Below are 21,348 nucleotides of genomic sequence, written 5' to 3'. Positions count from 1 at the left end.
ATCACTTGAGCGAATGGTTACGGACCTTAGAGATAGGGCTTGGGTTAAGGATAGTGGATAGCTAGTAGGGTTATCCACTATCTTTAACCCAAGCCCTAACCCTAAGGTCCATGACTACCACACCACAGTGGAGGAAATTGTATGCCTTCCACGGTGCAGTAGTCATGGACCTATGTCCGCCACTGTGGTGTGGTAGTCACGGACCTTAGGGTTAGAGCTTGGATTAAGGATAGTGGATACCTAGTAGGGCTATCCACTATCCTTAACTCAAGCCCTAATCCTAAAGTCCGTGAGTACTGTACCACAGTGGAGGACATTGCCCATTCATTCTAGTGGTGTTTGCGAAAGTGCACTTTCGGTGAAGTGCACTTTCGCGTTAATGGGCATCTACTACCGGATTTAGAAATAGTGTAATTTCGATCTTCGGTAATAGACCCCTATATATATATATATATATATATATATATATATATATATATATATATAAACAAATATATACAGGGAGAATAATGAGGTTTAAAAGAAGGCAGGATTAGAATGAGCAATGCGATGTTTGACTGACAGTGACTGGGTAGATTATAAGTGATGTATAATATTTGCAACTGAAATTACGTCAATATGGTTTCTGATGTATAATAAATAAGAGTATGTCAATATGGTTTGTTTTCATTTATATAAATGTTTGATTGTCTGTGTCAAAGTGTTAGTTCAAAAAAGATGTTTCTTGTTTAAAAAAAAAATAAAAGACAAGAGATTCAGAACCAGAGTACTTGGTACACAATATGTACTGAGCTACCGTAAAGTACTATTACTTGAAAAGTATTCAGACTGGGGCATTTTCACAACATTATTATTCTAACTGGTAACAACTAGCCTTTCATTTCAATTAGATCATTCGGTCACTGTGACTATTAATATGTTCTATAAATAACTCTTTATGTTTAATGCATTTAAGTTCCATTCCTATTTCTATTTACTATAAAGAGAGACATGTTCATATTCTGGAAAACAAAAGTCATCTGTTTCACATTATACCTCATTTCATTATCTGAACAGTTTGACTTGCTTGATCAAAGTTTTCCAGGCACAATATCCAAATTTTTGTTGCTAGCTGGTCCACTAGCACATGGGTTTAATGTTTGTGTAGCAAGTGGCCAGCCTCACTTGAAGAGGCCTGGCAGCTAGACATATGATAGGGAGGGGAAAGGATCTCATACTTGTGGTGACCCACATTTCTGAGGAGGATGGTCACAATTACAACTCCTTTTCCTAGTTGTTTCCTGTAAAGTAAGAGTACTGAAAGTGTGTGTGTGTGTGTGGGGGGGGGGGGGGGGGTTGGATAGGGTGATGTCGTGATGTGCATGTTCATTGGGAACAATTAGAAAACAGGGGTTCATCCTACAGACAGTGGGCCATCAGTCTTCTTTGGACTTCTGATAATGTAGCAGTCCGCTTTCCTGCTTCAGGTTGTCACTTTCCCAGAGCAGGACACAATGATATTTGGAATGGCAACTTTCCCCAGAAAATAAAATCCTTATCTATACATGGAGGTTGCGCTAACAGGTCACCTCATAATGCTTGGCTCAAATAGGAAATGGTACAATGAAACACTATGGGTCTGGAAGAGTGGTGCTGATTAATTATGAATAGTGCTGTGAGACAACAGGTCATTGCAAAGTGGGAGGAAGTCTGCAGAGGAGTAGCTAGAATACTCTGTTGGAAAAGATGCAAAACTTTATTCTTGGTTTCATCATCCACTTGGGACTTGAGAACTTACGTTTTCTTTTAATCACCACATTTGTGGTTATGAAGTCCTTATAGCATATACAGTGATCCATAGGGGTATCTCCTTTAGGCCCTATGCAGTCTTGGACCCTATACATTCTTTCCTTTTTAGAACTATCCTTCAAATCAATGCCCTTTTTTGGAATGCACCTCACAAAGCATCCTGACCAATTGGGATAACCACAAAGTTTTCTGCCCAAAAAGATTTCTGGACTACACAACCTAAGCGACTCCAGAAGACTAAACATCCTATGTTTCTTCTCTTCCTCATATACATTTCTTTGGGATGAGCTCTATGCATTCCACACCTTTGGAATAAACTCATGCTACATGTTAAACAGAGTAAATCCTATCTTCCTTAAAGAACAGATTTGATGATTGAATGGGAGATGACAGTTTCATATTTTACTGGTACGACATACGGGCCACAAGGACAATTAGAACACAAACTCAGGATTTGTAGAATAAACCTCCTGAATCATCCATGTATCCAGTGATCTTGTAAACATAGACAGTGTATCACTTTGTCTTAAGCATAAAGGAAGGTTTTGCCACATTCTTACCATGGAGTGTGAAATGAACTTTGTTTTTACCATAGTATTACATTTCACAGTTCTAAATGTAAAACTACTACCTCTGGAGGAAAATCTAGTTTGGAGGATTTCAGTATTAATAACAACATGAAGCTATTCATCATGAAAAGCCTTAAATGCCTGACATATCTTGTCCCAATAAATGTTTGTAACTAATTGTAAAAATGCCTAGTGATTCTAATCTAGCATTGTAAAGAAATTTCTTGTATTATACAATTCACTTGGTGTAGCTTCCTCTGAATACACTCCAGGGGTAGCTTTTTGCACCTAGTGTATCAGGAGAACAAGGAGTTATATTCTGTTATTGGCCTTACATGTTAGACAAATAAGCTTACCAAAACTATACTGTCCCTTGTAGTAGAGTTTTAAAATATTAATCCCACAGTTTTCATAGAATTGTCTTTGACTGCTTGGGCACAGATCTTAAACTGCAAATTATTATATATCATGATTCCTAAATCCTTGTACTGTTTCAGTTCTTTTAAATGTAAGTGCTTATACTTATATCAATCCTAGGAGAAGGTTTGCAAAGGAATAACACTCTGTATTTATTCTGACTACTGTGTAAGCCATGTGTGCTACATTAAAAAAGTCATTAAATGTTTCAGTATCATTAGTTATGGTTATGTATACCTCTATTTTGATATTATCTGCATAGGTCATAATCCAGAAGGTGTTGGACTGTGGAAATAAATAAAATACTGCATTAAACAGCACAGGGTCCAACACAGATCCTTGAGGGACACCAGCCCTGACCTTTTCCCAGTCTGACAGGTAATTTTTAGTCATCACTCCTTGGGACGTGTCTTGCAGGTATTTACATGCTCCCTAATAGAAAGCTGCTTCACTGAACCAATAATGTAAAGCAGGGAGAATATATACTAAGTCTGATGTTATGGTATCTCACAGTATTCCCCTACTCTGATGTACAGTGCCCTTTGACTTACTATATGCCGAAATTCATTGTTTGTTTTTTTTTCACAGTTAAAGAAAAACTCCACCTTACAACTAAAAAATCTATTTATTCACTCTATCTCTGTTTTCTGGCCTATTTCAATACCTCAAATCACTCTGACTGATTCTTATAGAATTTTAGTATGTTTTCTGCAAAATGGCTCTCAATGGGGCTTGACATATGAATGTGATCTTATTTTTCTTCAAGCCTTTCTTTTTCCCATAATGCATTTCAAGTCTGCTTTATATGAGTCATGCTAGACATAAGGAAGTAGTGGTGTATTCTGATGCCATTGACATATAATGGGATTAGTGTCAGTCTCTATCATCTTATATCAAATAAAACTTAAAAAAACAAAAAAGTAAAATAATAAAATACCATCAAGTCCACCCATCCAAGAAGTAAGTGAATTTAATGAAACACTTAGCGCCTTGGCTTGCACAGCCTTCCAAGAGTAAAAACACTACAAAACACTGTTTATTTAAATACAACATATTGCATAAAACAATCAATTAAGCATACAGTTCACATCACATACTTCCAATTACATTCTTTGTTGGGTCCCAGAGGCTCCAAAGTACCATACTTTAAAATCAGCAGGGTTTCTTTTTTTAAAAGTTTATTTTTTAAAGATACACATTCACCTATGCCAACTTGCAATTTTTCCAAAACACAACCCCTAAGAGAATCAAGGTTAGAGTTGTGTACTGTCAAAAAACGACTCCCAAGAGGATTCTCTAATTTTTTATTTTTTATGTCCCTAATATATTCCTGCAACTTTTAACTCCTATAGGTTTCCCCTATGTAAAACCTCTTGCATTCACATCCCAGCACATACACTAACCCCTCCATGTTACAACTATATTCATGCCTAGCTGTAAACTTAATACCATTAATGTAGGAAAAAGAGCTTACTACATATTGACAGATGGAACAACCATCACACGGAACAGTGCCTTTATTTATGCTTAAGCTCTGACTGACATTAACATCTGGTAAACAAAATTGGTTATGTACCAGAATATCAGACACATTCCTAGCTCTTTTATATGCAATGCTCACAAAATCAGGTAGTATACAGTTCAAAATGTTATCCCTTAGGAGCACTGGCCACAAGCTACGTGCTTTTTTGACTATTTCCTCAGTTATAACATTATAAGTTGTCACTAAGAAAACTTTCTTCTGCTCTACATTATTCACAGCTATATTGATGGATTTATTTCCACCAATACAAAACATTATATTTTTCACTAGCACGGGCATAATGAGAATCTCCCTGAGGGTTAGCAGAATAACTCATGTCCATAATTTTTTGTTTAGCTTCCCTGACCAGCTGGACATCATAATCTCTTTTAATAAACATTTTCTCTGCTTCAGCTATCTCTAAATCAAAGCTCATATCAAGGCTACATAGCCTATGTATTCATAAGAATTCATTATAAGGCAGTACCTTGACCAAATGTCTGGGGTGACAACTGTTCCCATATAAAAATACATTTCTATGTTCAAATTTGCTATGGAGACTAGTAAATCCATCTAAGCTTATATCCAAAAAGTTCACTTGTGGGCCAAGCTGTATACCATCAAAACTTAAACCCATGATTCTCTTAGGGGTTGTGTTTTGGAAAAATTGCAATTTGGCATAGGTGAATGTGTGTCTTTAAAAAATAAACTTTTTAAAAAAGAAACTCTGCTGATTTTAAAGTATGGTACTTTGGAGTCTCAGGGACTCAACAAAGAATGTAATTGGAAGTATGTGATTTGAATTGTATGCTTAATTGACTAATTGTTTTGTGCAACATGCTGTATTTAAGCAAATAGTGTTTTGTAGTGTTTTTACTCTTGGAAGCCTGTGCAAGCTGAGGCGCTGTTTCATTAAATTTGCTTACTTCTTGGATCGGTGGTATTTTATTCTGTCATCTTATATACTACCTGTAACAGGACTGATTTTTTATTTCTTGAATGGCTCTCATTTGTGTGTGCCTCAAGTCTTGTTTTATAGTATACTAAGTCATTATACAGCTGCACAGTTGCTAAATTGCAGGTCATTGTTCAGTGTCTTTTTGTAGTCCAAGATGAACTGACAGCCTCTTCCCCTACACTTTGTTAAATGTGTTGATACTTTCCAAGAAAAATATTTTCTGACTTTTCTGTAAATGTCACAGACATCTTTGATATTGCATTCAAGTCACTTTAAAATATAAAGTAGTATAAACAACAAACATTTAAAGTTTAAAGCTTAGCATTTCAATACTGTGATGCTGCTTATGTAAATTTGTCAAAAAGAAGTGACAACTGACTTTGAACCATTAACTGATCTAACTGCTTTATTATGCTATGAAAGGCATGGCTGCATTGGAATCAGCTGTGAATCAGTATAAGTTATCTTTCTCTCTGCAGTAAAGACAATGGAAAACAGTTTCACACCTCTCTGTCTTGTTTACCGCAGCCTGAGCTCCTGACAGGAGGACTAATTACTATATAAAATTGTCAGTAGTACCTGACTGCAAATTTCTCTGTGTCTGTGGTATTTCATGCAGGTGTAGACAAATTCCTCTGCAACTTATGAGAGAAGTTAAGCTTTAAAAAAGTGGGTGGTCTTTCCCTTCCTTTGATTCCAAAGTGAGGAAACAAAAGTTTTATAAAGTAAAGGCAAGTTTCAGGTACCTACACAGTACTGGAATCATATTGTAAGGAGAAAAGCAACCTAAGAGTTGAGTTAAACTGTAAGACAAGGTGGAGGTTTCCTTTAAGAGAATCACAATATAAAGTCTCACTCTTGTGTGTGACAGCTATTTTGAATTTGCATGTAAAACGGCATCATTTTATAAACTAATGCCCTGAAGAAGTGAGAACTGTTTAATGTAAGTGAGCATTTAGTTGGCTAACCATTTTACACAGCAGATGAAATCTCAGCTTTTGAGTAAGAAGATTAGTGCTGAAATGGACTGCGTAACTTTTGTACATCACTGGTGTCCAAAACTACCCATTTTACATCACTAGTTGTTAACAGAGTAATGTGAGAAAATATTATTTTGCAGTTATGACTCCTGCATGTGTGACAGTAAAAACAAAGAATGTTGTATTTTTCACAATCATATATAATGGCTTACAATCATATATAATGGAGAATGTCCCTTAATGTATTCAAGCTGTTAGTGATTCTTGTTAGTAGGTCTGCCCAATAGGACACTCGTATAACACAGAAGATAACAGATAACATAAAAATGTACCCTAAGGAATTGTACTTCAAGAGTTGTGAACTAATCATTATTATCTTAACTATGAAGCTTAAGAGGTCTTAATTTCAGGTATGCACCACTTAATGTCCGGGATAAGTGTTATCCCATAGAACATTCAGCGGCGGAGACATACACCCTATACTTTGCATTGTGCTTTGTTTAACGTCTATCTGCACAACGGCTGTTTGCATTTACATCCACTCAGCACTGTATGGACATAAATGCAGTCATACTTAAGTGGTGCACATCTGTATTAATATACAACTCGCAAAGCATAAATCCATGGCAAACGTTGTTATAGTTTAGCAGTAATCCAGTCCTACATGGTAGTGTCACAGTTTTTACCCACAGCTGATGTGGTTTTATCAAGGGGACAAGGCCAGCAATCCTGTGATACCAACACCCCAGGAGGGGATTATTGCTATTATACAATCATATTATTTAAGAAAGAAACTCCTTACCTTTCTTAAATAATTTAATTGTATGATGGCACTGTCATATTCTTCCACGCTTCTCTACTCTCTACTGATGCACTGTACATGGTTATGGCACCTACATCCCTAGCGTTACACAATTTATCAGTGCAGAGCAAGGAAAGCAACAGAGAAAACAGCATATCTGTAGTGGTCTGTCTTTTGTTTTTCTTTTTTTTCAAATAAAGTAGGTAAGATCAATAGTACTGCCAGTAAGCATTCCACTCAGTCATATTTTGCCCATTCTCTCATAAAATATGCTATAGATGGGCTTATGCAACATATGTCCAATTTACAATGGGCAAAATGATTGAACTGTGCAATTAGCCTGTATGTTTCCGAATAGTTATGTGCCTGTTTTGTATAGTAAGAGTTTTTAGAGTATTGATTTTTTATCATTTTAAAGTCTTAATTTAATGTTTTCCTCTAACAGATTGTAAGATGTGATTTGCTGTTTTTGTTGTCAGGTTACAGTGAGCTCACACTGCAGCTGGTTCATTGACCAGGATTTGCTTCATTGACATTAGATAGTTTCATTGTCTTTTGCTAATTTTATCTATCTATTTATTTATGTATGTATCTACTTATTTATTTATTTTATGTATTTCTTTCTGCAATGTTTTCATTTTTACCTTGTCGCACTGGCATGTGATGTGCTACAGATTTTGTTGTGATGCTTTTCTTTCTTCACCGAAGATATGTAACAGTATATGTGACACAGGGAAAGCAGTATTACCAGATGATAATTCGGTCATTGTTGTATAACAAGCTTTTGCTACACAATGTAACAAATATAAGTATACCGCATAGTCTTAGCATTAATGAACCCTAAATTCTGCTCCTCTTCCTCCTCCTAGGTGAATTCAAACGATGACAAAGGAGTGCTGTTAGGGAAATGGGATGGTAAATACTGGGATGGAATCCCTCCCACCCGCTGGACAGGGAGTGTGCAGATTCTGCAGCAGTGGAGCAGATCGGGAGCTGAGAAAGTACGATATGGACAGTGCTGGGTGTTTGCGGCAGTTGCATGTACTGGTAAGATGCTCTGTGGAACAGTGGTAAAGGTCTGGGACAGCTGCATAGAAACATCACCAGCTGCAGTAATACTGCTTAGTTACACTCAGTGCTTTCTTTTTTAATATAGCGACATTTCTGCCAGCTTCAGTTTAGATAGTTCAACCTCTTTTTTAGTCCTAAACTGAAGTGTAGAATTTAGAAATTTTAGAAGATGGTGGTCCCCTGCCTTGCCATACATGCACTTAAAAAGATTATGAAAATATAAAGTTGATTTTGTTTTGCTAACACTTAGAAATGTGACTATACCTTGCTTTGAATGCATAGCTTGTTTATATGGCATTTGTTAAAAGGCATGAAAATCATTTTTATATTTTTTGAGAGAAAATCACTACTTGTCACATTTATCGGCTTTTATTAATTATTAAAAAATTATCCCATTGACTTTTTTCTTGAACAGATCTATGGGAATAAACAACAAAGCAAAAAATCTAGAGATGATGCAAATATAGTCTTACCATAAAACCGTGACATTATTTTTCTGTTCATATATTTATATATTCTTATTTAAAAAGAATTAACCCTAAAAAATTATAATCCTCTTTGAAGTGTTTTGAAAAACCACGGATACACACACACAAATGAATATGTGTCTGTCTGGATCTATGTCTTCATACATTTGGTCATTCTATATCCTATTCAGGACCACAGGGAAGCTGACATGTATCTGTGAAAGTATTGAGTGTATGGTAGAGAAAGCATCCCTTGATAAGACTCCATTTTATTATATGATGCACAGATACACACACACAAACTCATGTATATATAGCTATAAGCAGTTAAGAGGATAGGCAAGTCACTTAATACCCTATCTTTGGGATGTGGAAAGAAACCAGAAGACTCAGCAAAAACATGCAGTAATGAAGGTAGGACATGTAGGCTGTACAAAAGGGACCCCAGTCAGGAAATGAACTGGATAGCCAAGAGGTGTAAAGCAGCAATCCTGCTACACTACTGTTGCTGTATATAAAGGTCATTCCATTCATGTTAGGAAAGTCTAGTGCTGCACTAACTGGCATTAATCAGTCAGCTAGGTCTGTCAATGATGTACTGTTATGTATTTATATATATTTCCAGCTGTATATTTTTAATTTGTTCTTGCCTTCTCTTTAGTGTTGAGATGCTTGGGGATCCCAACCCGCTGTGTAACAAATTACTGCTCTGCACATGACACCGATGGCAATCTGAATGTCGATTGTTATTTAAATAATGAGCTGCAGCTCATTCCAGGAAGCACAAAAGACATAATCTGGTAAGCATGGCAGCTGTAATCTGAATATGTAATGCAAGATGTCAGTCAGACCATTGGAAAGGGTCTACAAGAAAGCCTCCAGAGGGATTTGTAGGACAGAAGGGATAGGCTGTGACCAGAAGGTAGAGGAACAAGACCTCTTTTCACTAGGTGTAACTAAGGAAATTATTTTTTGAGCTATGATACAAAATTGGTATTGCCTGGACATAGTAAGGCCTTGTTACTTTGAAAAGCCCCTGGCTGCTGTCCGGTCCTGTTCCAGCATCTTTTGCCTCTGTACCCTGCTCTCCATTGCGCTGTTCCTGCAATAGTCTCCAAGAACCTACCTACCTGGTGACTTATCCAAATACCTGTGGCCTCATCTCATAGCCTTATATTCCCTGTACCCACTCTCAAGAAAGCAAGAAATATCCTCTCTCCATTGCGCTTTTCCTGCAATAGTCTCTAAGAACCTACCACCCTGGTGACAAAGGACCCTATCCAAATACCTGCAGTCTCATCTCACAGCCTTATATTCCCTGCACCCTCTCTCAAGGAAGCAAGAAAGTATGTGGTTGTCTAAATCCTGCCTGTAAAGTTTATTACCGTTTACTATTGCTTCAGGGGTTCTAAAGCACGCTCCAAGCCTGGACAGCCAGCAGCCTTTACCCCCTCCTATCTACCCTGTAACCAACACACCTCCTCTCCTTCATAGTAACCACTTTTACTAGCTATTACTTCTTCCCTAGTTATAAACCAGCTAGCTCCCTTACAAAATTACCTTCAATAGTAGATCTGTCCACTAGGTCGCACCCTTATCCCATCCTTTATCTCCTGCTTATCCCTCTGTTTTTCTTCTTTCATTACACTAGACCTGCTCTTAATTCTCTCACTTTTCTCTTTACTTCTACTGTCTACACCCACCTATTTTCTCATAGATGCCTTATTTATCTCTGATATTTCACACTCCTGACTTACCTAACCTATCTTCAGTAGCCAGCATTGCTGATTGTTTATTCTTAAGCTGCCCCATTACTTGTTTCTGACTGTAGAGCTTAGCCCCCTCTAACCTCTCCACTACCTGTCATCTCCTGTCCCTAGGTTCTTATTTGTTTCAACCCTCTACCATTCCAACTTCTCTTGCCTTCAGAACCTTATGCACCTCCTTCAAGATGACCAATAGCCTTCTTAGGTGTGGTTTGTCTCCTGCCCCTCCTGCCTGTACCTGTTGTTCACCTTCTCCCCTCCCCTCTCCATCTTTTATACTCTGGAATCCCATAAATACCCATAGTCCTGTGCGCACCATCTTTATTTACTTGGAAAAGCCCCTGGCTGCTGTCCGCTCCTGTCCCAGCATCTTTTGCCTCTGGTAAGTAGTGTTCAGTTGATTTTGTTTGTCATGCCTAATGCAGAAGTGTTAAACCATGAACTGTGTGCCTAAAAGAGATCTCATACTCTGCTGCTGTTCATGTTACTTTTTGGTTGTTTGTTTTCTAAGCCAGTAACAGCTATTTAGAATTAAGCCACCCACCTGGAGCCACTACGTGCATGCTGAAGTTCATTTGCTTGTTTTAAGCCTGAAATGGCTGCTACAACGGCTGCTGTTCGCGTTACTTTGGGCGTTAGATTTTAAGCCTGTAACGTGCATGCTGAAGCTCATTTGCTTGTTTTAAGCCTGAAATGGCTGTTGTTTGTGTTACTTTTGGGTGTTAGTTTTTAAACCTATAATGGCTATTTAGAATTACACCACCCATGTGGAGTCACTATGAGCATGCTGATGTTCATTTGTTTGTTTTAAGCCTGTAATGGCTATTTAGAATTACGCCACCCACGTGGAGCCACTCTGAGCGTGCTGTAGCTCATTTGTTTCTCAAGCCGTTCTCTAAATATAAAACAGAGAACTGAGTTCTAATACTCATTTCTTGGTTTGCAAACAGTTCTTTATACCCTGCTTGTTATGCATTAACGGCTATATTTAATTTTGTTACCCTCAGGGAGCTACTCTAAGCATTCTGTAGCACTGTAAAGTCCTAGGCGCTTAATCACTAACACTATCAGTATCCTCTTGTTTATAAAAATATCAACAAGTGGGCCTCGGGTTTTTAGTGGTTTAAATGCTAATGCAAACGGAGATATAATTTTTGTAGTCTTCTACAATGACAATTAGGTCTTGTGAAGCTGGGTACTGCCCGTAACTGCTGTACAGCGGTCTGCCAATTGTAAAAGCCTATTCTAGTAGCTCTCATGCTAATAACAACAGAGATATTATCTCTGCATGTTACTATAACAGATAGGGGTCTTATGGATCAGAAATATGTAAAACGCTGTGGCAACTAGCAGTATCTAGTGAGTACTCTGCTGCTAAATGCTAGAGATACAATGTTACCCTTTATGATTGGCATGCTAGCCTAGTGAGCATATGTTTAATTGTTAAATACTAAGCAACTAATATCATTAATTATAAACGGCATGCTAGTCTGTGTTTATACATATTCAGATAGGAACAGGCTATGCTGGGCCTTTTAGTATTTTACTGATATCTAGCGACCAACTACCTTTGCAGAGATGCATTTCTAACATTTAGCCTCTGGAAGTGTATTTAATCCTGCAGAGATTCCCTCAGTTGCTTAGTTGTATTATCAAGGTCCCATGCTAACCTATTCACTGGGAACCTCCATTAGTAAGCATCTGTGCTCATATGTACTTGTAATATACTCTGACTCATTTTCTGAGGCACTAGTTCTTCCTGCATTAGTGAGAGCTATCAGTGGGTAACAAACTTGAGTAGCTGTCCATGTTAGTTGCTGCATATTACTACTCAATTGATTGAATGGTGTATTTATATGTTGTATTATCAAAGGTGTTCATTCCTATCTGGACCAATGTTTAATGCAGATTCCTTCACAGTTGAGTCAAGGCCTGCCTGCTGTCAGCCCTAACTCATACCTGGGGATTATAGTCTGAAATCCTGCAATTTTCCATGCATTTTTCTAATACATGGCAATCCAGTTATTCTTATGCATTACAAGTTTGAATTATAGCTTAAAGCCAATGAGTACTTTGCAGTTCTACTGAGCATATAAGCAGTGACCTGATACTTTATAGTATCACAGAACTGCTAGCTTAAATGTGATTCCAATAGCTTCTATCAAAGATAAGGGAACGTATATATGCTAATTGTTTTATTTTTTGTCTGCATGAAAGTTTTTTGTTATATTGCCATAACTATCTTGCTATGTGCTAACTCTTGTTTCTCTCCACCACTTTGCCTCTCTCTCTCTCCCTTAAGTACCCTGCTCTCCATTGTGCTGTTCCTGCAATAGTCTATAAGAACCTACCTACCTGGTGACAAAGGACCCTATCCAAATACCTGTGGTCTCATCTCACAGCCTTACATTCCCTGCACCCTCTCTCAAGGAAGCAAGAAAGTATGTGGTTGTTTAAATCCTGCCTGTAAAGCTTACTACCGTTTACTATTGCTTTAGGGGTTCTAAAGCACGCTCCAAGCCTGGACAGCCAGCAGCCTTTACCCCCTCCTATCTACCCTGTAACCAACACACCTCCTCTCCTTCATAGTAACCACTTTTACTAGCTAATACTCCTTCCCTAGTTCTAAACCAACTAGCTCCATTACAAAATTACCTTCAATAGTAGATCTGTCCACTAGGTCGCACCCTTATATCATCCTTTATCTCCTGCTTATCCCTCTGTTTTTCTTCTTTCATTACACTAGACCTGCTCTTAATTCTCTCACTTTTCTCTTTACTTCTACTGTCTACACCCACCTATTTTCTCATAGATGCCTTATTTATCTCTGCTATTTCCCACTCCTGACTTACCTAACCTATCTTCAGTAGCCAGCATTGCTGATTGTTTATTCTTAAGCTGCCCCATTACTTGTTTCTGACTGTAGGGTTTAGCCCTCTCTAACCTCTCCACTGCCTGTCATCTCCTGTCCCTAGGTTCTTATCTGTTTCAACCCTCTACCATTCCAATTTCCCTTGCCTTCAGAACCTTATGCACCTCCTTCAAGATGACCAATAGCCTTCTTAGGTGTGGTTTGTCTCCTGCCCCTCCTGCCTGTACCTGTTGTTCACCTTCTCCCCTCCCCTCTCCATCTTTTATACTCTGGAATCCCATAAATACCCATAGTCCTGTGCGCACCATCTTTATTTACTTGGAAAAGCCCCTGGCTGCTGTCCGCTCCTGTCCCAGCATCTTTTGCCTCTGGTAAGTAGTGTTCAGTTGATGTTGTTTGTCATGCCTAATGCAGAAGTGTTAAACCATGAACTGTGTGCCTAAAAGAGATCTCATACTCTGCTGCTGTTCATGTTACTTTTTGGTTGTTTGTTTTCTAAGCCAGTAACAGCTATTTAGAATTAAGCCACCCACCTGGAGCCACTACGTGCATGCTGAAGTTCATTTGCTTGTTTTAAGCCTGAAATGGCTGCTACAACGGCTGCTGTTCGCGTTACTTTGGGCGTTAGATTTTAAGCCTGTAACGTGCATGCTGAAGCTCATTTGCTTGTTTTATGCCTGAAATGGCTGTTGTTTGTGTTACTTTTGGGTGTTAGTTTTTAAACCTATAATGGCTATTTAGAATTACACCACCCACGTGGAGTCACTATGAGCATGCTGATGTTCATTTGTTTGTTTTAAGCCTGTAACGGCTATTTAGAATTACGCCACCCACGTGGAGCCACTCTGAGCACGCTGTAGCTCATTTGTTTCTCAAGCCGTTCTCTAAATATAAAACAGAGAACTGAGTTCTAATACTCATTTCTTGGTTTGCAAACAGTTCTTTATACCCTGCTTGTTATGCATTAACGGCTATATTTAATTTTGTTACCCTCAGGGAGCTACTCTAAGCATTCTGTAGCACTGTAAAGTCCTAGGCGCTTAATCACTAACACTATCAGTATCCTCTTGTTTATCAAAATATCAACAAGTGGGCCTCGGGTTTTTAGTGGTTTAAATGCTAATGCAAACAGAGATATAATTTTTGTAGTCTACTACAATCACAATTAGGTCTTGTGAAGCTGGGTACTGCCCGTAACTGCTGTACAGCGGTCTGCCAATTGTAAAAGCCTATTCTAGTAGCTCTCATGCTAATAGCAACAGAGATATTATCTCTGCATGTTACTATAACAGATAGGGGTCTTATGGATCAGAAATACGTAAAACGCTGTGGCAACTAGCAGTATCTAGTGAGTACTCTGCTGCTAAACGCTAGAGATACAATGTTACCCTTTATGATTGGCATGCTAGCCTAGTGAGCATATGTTTAATTGTTAAATGCTAAGCAACTAATATCATTAATTATAAACAGCATGCTAGCCTGTGTTTATACATATTCAGATAGGAGCAGGCTATGCTGGGCCTTTTAGTATTTTACTGATATCTAGCGACCAACTACCTTTGCAGAGATGCATTTCTAACATTTAGCCTCTGGAAGTGTATTTAATCCTGCAGAGATTCCCTCAGTTGCTTAGTTGTATTATCAAGGTCCCATGCTAACCTATTCACTGGGAACCTCCATTAGTAAGCATCTGTGCTCATATGTACTTGTAATATACTCTGACTCATTTTCTGAGGCACTAGTTCTGCCTGCATTAGTGAGAGCTATCAGTGGGTAACAAACTTGAGTAGCTGTCCATGTTAGTTGCTGCATATTACTACTCAATTGATTGAATGGTGTATTTATATGTTGTATTATCAAAGGTGTTCATTACTATCTGGACCAATGTTTAATGCAGATTCCTTCACAGTTGAGTCAAGGCCTGCATGCTGTCAGCCCTAACTCATACCTGGGGATTATAGTCTGAAATCCTGCAATTTTCCATGCATTTTTCTAATACATGGCAATCCAGTTATTCTTATGCATTACAAGTTTGAATTATAGCTTAAAGCCAATGAATAGTTTGCAGTCCTACTGAGCATATAAGCAGTGACCTGATACTTTATAGTATCACAGAACTGCTAGCTTAAATGTGATTCCAATAGCTTCTATCAAAGATAAGGGAACGTATATATGCTAATTGTTTTATTTTTTGTCTGCATGAAAGTTTTTTTGTTATATTGCCATAACTATCTTGCTATGTGCTAACTCTTGTTTCCCTCCACCACTTTGCCTCTCTCTCTCCCTTAAGTACCCTGCTCTCCATTGCGCTGTTCCTGCAATAGTCTATAAGAACCTACCTACCTGGTGACAAAGGACCCTATCCAAATACCTGTGGTCTCATCTCACAGCCTTACATTCCCTGCACCCTCTCTCAAGGAAGCAAGAAAGTATGTGGTTGTTTAAATCCTGCCTGTAAAGCTTACTACCGTTTACTATTGCTTTAGGGGTTCTAAAGCACGCTCCAAGCCTGGACAGCCAGCAGCCTTTACCCCCTCCTATCTACCCTGTAACCAACACACCTCCTCTCCTTCATAGTAACCACTTTTACTAGCTAATACTCCTTCCCTAGTTCTAAACCAACTAGCTCCATTACAAAATTACCTTCAATAGTAGATCTGTCCACTAGGTGGCACCTTTATCCCATCCTCTATCTCCTGCTTATCCCTCTGTTTTTCTTATTTCATTACACCACATTTCTTATGTTCTAGACCTGCACGTAATTCTCTCACTTTACCCTTTACTTCTACTGTCTACACCCACCTATTTTCTCATAGATGCCTTATTTATCTCTGCTATTTCCCACTCCTGACTTACCTAACCTATCTTCAGTAGCCAGCATTGCTGATTGTTTATTCTTAAGCTGCCCCATTACTTGTTTCTGACTGTAGGGCTTAGCCCTCTCTAACCTCTCCACTACCTGTCATCTCCTGTCCCTAGGTTCTTATATGTTTCAACCCTCTACCATTCCAACTTCTCTTGCCTTCAGAACCTTATGCACCTCCTTCAAGACGACCAATAGTTTTCTTAGGTGTGGTTTGTCTCCTGCCCCTCCTGCCTGTACCTGTTGTTTACCTTCTCCCCTCCCCTCTCCATCTTTTATCCTCTGGAATCCCATAAATACCCATAGTCCTGTGTGGCGCCATCTTTAGTTACTTGGAAAAGCCACTGGCTGCTGTCCACTCCTGTCCCAGCGTCTTTTGCCTCTGGTAAGTAGTGTTCAGTTGATTTTGTTTGTCATGCCTAATGCAGAAGTGTTAAACCATGAATTGTGTGCCTAAAAGACATCTCATACTCTGCTGCTGTTTGTGTTACTTTTTGGTTGTTTTATTTCTACGCAAGTAACAGCTATTTAGAATTAAGCCACCCATGTGTAGCCACTACATGCATGGTGAAGTTCATTTGCTTGTTTTATGCCTGAAATGGCTGCTACAATGGCTGCTGTTCGTGTTACTTTGGGCATTAGTTTTTAAGGCTGTAATGTGCATGCTGAAGCTCATTTGCTTGTTTTAAGCCTGAAACAGCTGCTGTTTGTGTTACTTTTGGGTGTTAGTTTTTAAGCCTGTAACGGCTATTTAGAATTACACCACCCACGTGGAGCCACTATGAGCATGCTGATGCTCATTTGTTTGTTTTAAGCCTGTAACGACTATTTAGAATTACGCCACCCACGTGGAGCCACTCTGAGCGTGCTGTAGCTCATTTATTTCTCAAGCTCTTCTCTAAATATAAAACAGAGAACTGAGTTCTAATACTCATTTCTTGGTTTGCAACCAGTTCTTCATACCCTGCTTGCTATGCATTAACGGCTATATTTAATTTTGTTACCCTCAGGGAGCTACTCTAAGCATTCTGTAGCACTGTAAAGTCCTAGGCGCTTAATCACTAACACTATCAGTATCCTCCTTTTTATCAAAATATCAGCAAGTGTGCCTCAAGTTTTTAGTGGTTTAAATGCTAATGCAAACAGAGATATAATTTTTGTAGTCTTCTACAATGACAATTAGGTCTTGTGAAGCTGGGTACTGCCCGTAACTGCACTACAGCAGTCTGCCAATTGTAAAAGCCTATTCTAGTAGCTCTCACACTAATAGCAACAGAGATATTATCTCTGCATGTTACTATAACAGATAGGGGTCTTATGGATCAGAAATACATAAAACTCTGTGGCAACTAGCATCATCTAGTGAGTGCTCTGCCGCTAAACGCTATAGATATAATGTTACCCTTTATGATTGGCATGCTAGCCTAGTGAGCATATGTTTAATTGTTAAATGATAAGCAACTAATATCATTGATAATAAATGGCATGCTAGCCTGTGTTTATACATATTCAGATAGGAACAGGCTATGCTGGGCATTTTAGTATGTTACTGATATCCAGCAACCAGCTACCCTTGCAGAGCTGCTTTTCTAACATTTAGCCTCTGGAAGTGTATTTAATCCTGCAGAGATTCCCTCAGTTGCTTAGTTGTATTATCAAGGTCTCATGCTAACCTATTCACTGGGAACCTCCATTAGTAATCATCTGCGCTAATATCTACTTGTAATATACTCTGACTCATTTTCTGAGGCACTAGTTCTGCCTGCATTAGTGAGAGCTATCACTGGGTAACAAACTTGAGTAGCTGTCCATGTTAATTGCTGCATATTACTACTCAATTGATTGAATGGTGTATTTATATGTTGTATTATCGAAGGTGTTCATTCCTATCTGGACCAATGTTTAGTGCAGATTCCTTCACAGTTGAGTCAAGGCCTGCCTGCTATCAGCCCTAACTCATACCTGGGGATTATAGTCTGAAATCCTGCAATTTTCCATGCATTTTTCTAATACATGGCAATCCAGTTATTCTTATGCATTACAAGTTTGAATTATAGCTTAAAGCCAATGAGTAGTTTGCAGTCCTACTGAGCCTATAAGCAGTGACCTGCTACTTTATAGTATCACAGAACTGCTAGCTTAAATGTGATTCTAATAGCTTCTATCAAAGATAAGGGAACGTATATATGCTAATTGTTTTATTTTTTGTCTGCATGAACGTTTTTTGTTATATTGCCATGACTATCTTGCTATGTGCTAACTCTTGTTTCTATCCACCACTTTGCCTCTCTCTCTCTCTCTCCCTTAATTACCCTGCTCTCCATTGTGCTGCTCCTGCAATAGTCTCTAAGAACCTACCTACCTGGTGACAAAGGACCCTATCCAAATACCTGTGGTCTCATTTAACAGCCTTATATTCCCTGCACCGTCTCTCAAGGAAGCAAGAAAGTATGTGGTTATCTAAATCCTGCCTGTAAAGCTTACTACTGTTTACTATTGCTTCAGGGGTTCTAAAGCACGCTCCAAGCCTGGACAGCCAGCAGCCTTTACCCCCTCCTATCTACCCTGTAACCAACACACCTCCTCTCCTTCATAGTAACCACTTTTACTAGCTATTACTCCTTCCCTAGTTCTAAACCAGCTAGCTCCCTTACAAAATTACCTGCAATAGTAGATCTGTCCACTAGGTGGCACCCTTATCCCATCCTCTATCTCCTGCTTATCCCTCTGTTTTTCTTCTTTCATTACACCACATTTCTTATGTCCTAGACCTGCTCGTAATTCTCTCACTTTACCCTTTACTTCTACTGTCTACACCCACCTATTTTCTCATAGATGCCTTATTTATCTCTGCACTTTTCCACTCCTGACTTACCTAACTTACCTTCAGTAGCCAGCATCGCTGATTGTTTCTTCTTATGCTGCTCCATTACTTGTCTCTACCCCCTCCATTTGCCCTGCGGGCTCACTCCTCTCCCGTACTCTACCCCCAATTCCCACCCACCCCAGGTATCCTACTCTTATACTACTTAACCACACCGCTCCCCTTCCCATCAATCACAAGGAACTTTACCACTGGCCATCAAACTCCTATTCCCTCCTTCACTAACCACTCCCTATCTCTCCCACCACACCCTCCACCTCTCCCTATCCACACCTAGTATACTTCCGTGCCTATAACTGAAACCTAACAACTAACCCATCCAAATGTATAAACTGCCCACATCAGGGCAGTTACAGCTGTTACTCATACTCATACTTCTACCACCTTTAACTTTAGCCTACCTGCTTACCTCCTATGAACACCCATTATATCCACACCTCCACTACACCAATATGCTAACTACCTCTCCTTCACTACCTATCCTCACTAACCATGTTAACCAAAACATCTACACCCAGCTATCTACTGGCAAAATATCATAGAATAGCCCACATTAGATATAACTCTCTCAATCCCAGAAAATCTCTAAACCTATACAGTAAATTCCCAAATCCTAGATTTCAAATAAAACTCCTCTCATTAAAAGATGGAGACATTCACCCAAACCCAGGCCCAACAACTGCTACTACCACTCAACTCCTCAACCCAAATCCCTCTACTATTCATTCCCTTACCAAACCACCAAACTTGCTCTTAATAGCTCACCTCAATATACATAGCATAAATAACAAAGTTGCACAATGCCATGCTCTCTTGGAAGTCTATTCCTTTGACATTCTGTGTTTAACAGAAATTTGGCTAAAACCTGTAACTAAAGACAATGAAGTCATCCCACCCAGTTATAATATCTTGCTTCTTGACCGTGCAGCCAATAAGGGCGGGGGGATAGCTATCCTATTTAAATCAGCATTACATATTACTACCTATGACTATAATCCACCTCAAGACTCTAATGTTTAAATTCTTATTTCCAAACTTCAGCTTAACACTTTCAAATCAATTTATATTATTTGTATTGATCTACCTCCTGGTAATAACAGTGCCACCATAGGTTCATAGGTTCATACTAGGCTATCTGCCCTAGGGCATTTATAAGCCTAGCCAGAATGTGTTTGGCTTTCGCCACCCATTTTAAATTTATTTTGCTATGCCCTTTTTCGAGGTTAGTATACTGTGCCTCTGTCTAACAGTGACACAGAAGTGATACCCGGGGTAAACCTACGATCTCCCATCCACTCATCAAGATTCCTCTTGAAGAGAATCAATGAGGGACTCTGCCTAACCTAGACTGGGATTTTATTCCAGAGTGAAGGGAGCCTCTGGGTTATGAATCTGTCCCTCCAGCATGTCCTATTTATTTCAGTGCTGAGGTTCAAGTCTCGAGCGTGGCTCGATGGGATTTGGATTTTCTGAGGTGCAGCATGTCCATTAATTCCGGGTTGGACATGGCTTTATACGTCAGGCACAGATCGCCTCTGAACAGGCGGTATGCCACTGAGTAGAGCTGGAGTTTCTTTAACCGGGGAGCATATGGCATCTGTTTGTGCCCTTTGATCCTCTTGGTGAGGTACTTTTGGGGTCTTTCCAGCTGCTGCAGGTGTCTGGTAAGGTACATCCCAAAAGGGGCATTGTACTGAATTATGGGCCTGATGAGGGATGAGTAAAGAGGCACGATGACCTCCCCTGATCTAGATGTGAATCCCTTCATGATTAGCTGGGCTATAGAAAATGTTTTTCTAACCACTTTGGCCACGTGGTTGTCAAATGAGAGATTGCTATCAACTTGGGTCCCAAGGTCCCTAATTACTTCTTCTGTACTTAATGGATTACCACCTATGTGGTAATTTGTGGGCACTTTGTTTTTGCCAAAGGGGGTGACTATACACTTTTTGGCATTTAGCTTGAGGCCATGGCTCTGGCACCAGTTGTCTGTTTCTATGAGGCCCTTTTGGAGGATGCTTGTGCCGGCTGGAGAGTCAATTATGGCGCCCAGTTTGCAGTCATCTGCGAACTTGGTCAGCCACAGTCCTTCTGTGTTGGCCTGTACCGAGAAATATATACCGAACAAGAGAGGTCCCAGGACTGAGCCTTGTGGGACACCACTTGTAACTGGTTTGGAGTCTGACATGGCTCCAGCAATTCTAACCATGTGGGTTCTGTCCTTGAGCCAGTTTGCAATCCATCTAGTGACATAGGGGTTTATATTTAAGCTGGTGAGCTTATCTATAATGCCCGAGTGGGGTATTGTATCGAAGGCTTTTGCGAGGTCCAGGTAGGCTGTGTGGACCACCTTCCCCTCGTCAATGGCCTTGGTGACTGTTTCAAAAAA

The 21,348-nt window shown here is 39.3% G+C and overlaps 1 protein-coding gene across 1 annotated transcript in view; it reads left to right on the top strand.

Moving 5' to 3' along the window:
* The window catches only part of LOC122808581 (protein-glutamine gamma-glutamyltransferase 2-like), a 565,300-nt gene that overhangs the window by 219,322 nt on the left and 324,630 nt on the right, over positions 1-21,348 (top strand). Inside the window, exons 8-9 of the mRNA XM_044079538.1 lie at positions 7,906-8,083; positions 9,236-9,374. Coding sequence (XP_043935473.1) covers positions 7,906-8,083; positions 9,236-9,374 — 317 coding nt within the window. The remainder of the gene's footprint in view (positions 1-7,905; positions 8,084-9,235; positions 9,375-21,348) is intronic.

The sequence above is a fragment of the Protopterus annectens genome, chromosome 8.part0 (genome assembly GCF_019279795.1).
Source record: "Protopterus annectens isolate FY-2018-M chromosome 8.part0, PAN1.0, whole genome shotgun sequence".
In the NCBI taxonomy this organism is placed as follows: Eukaryota; Metazoa; Chordata; order Ceratodontiformes; family Protopteridae; genus Protopterus; species Protopterus annectens.
The sequence above is the reverse complement of the archived record's forward strand: the minus strand, read 5'-3'. Positions and strand labels throughout refer to the sequence as shown.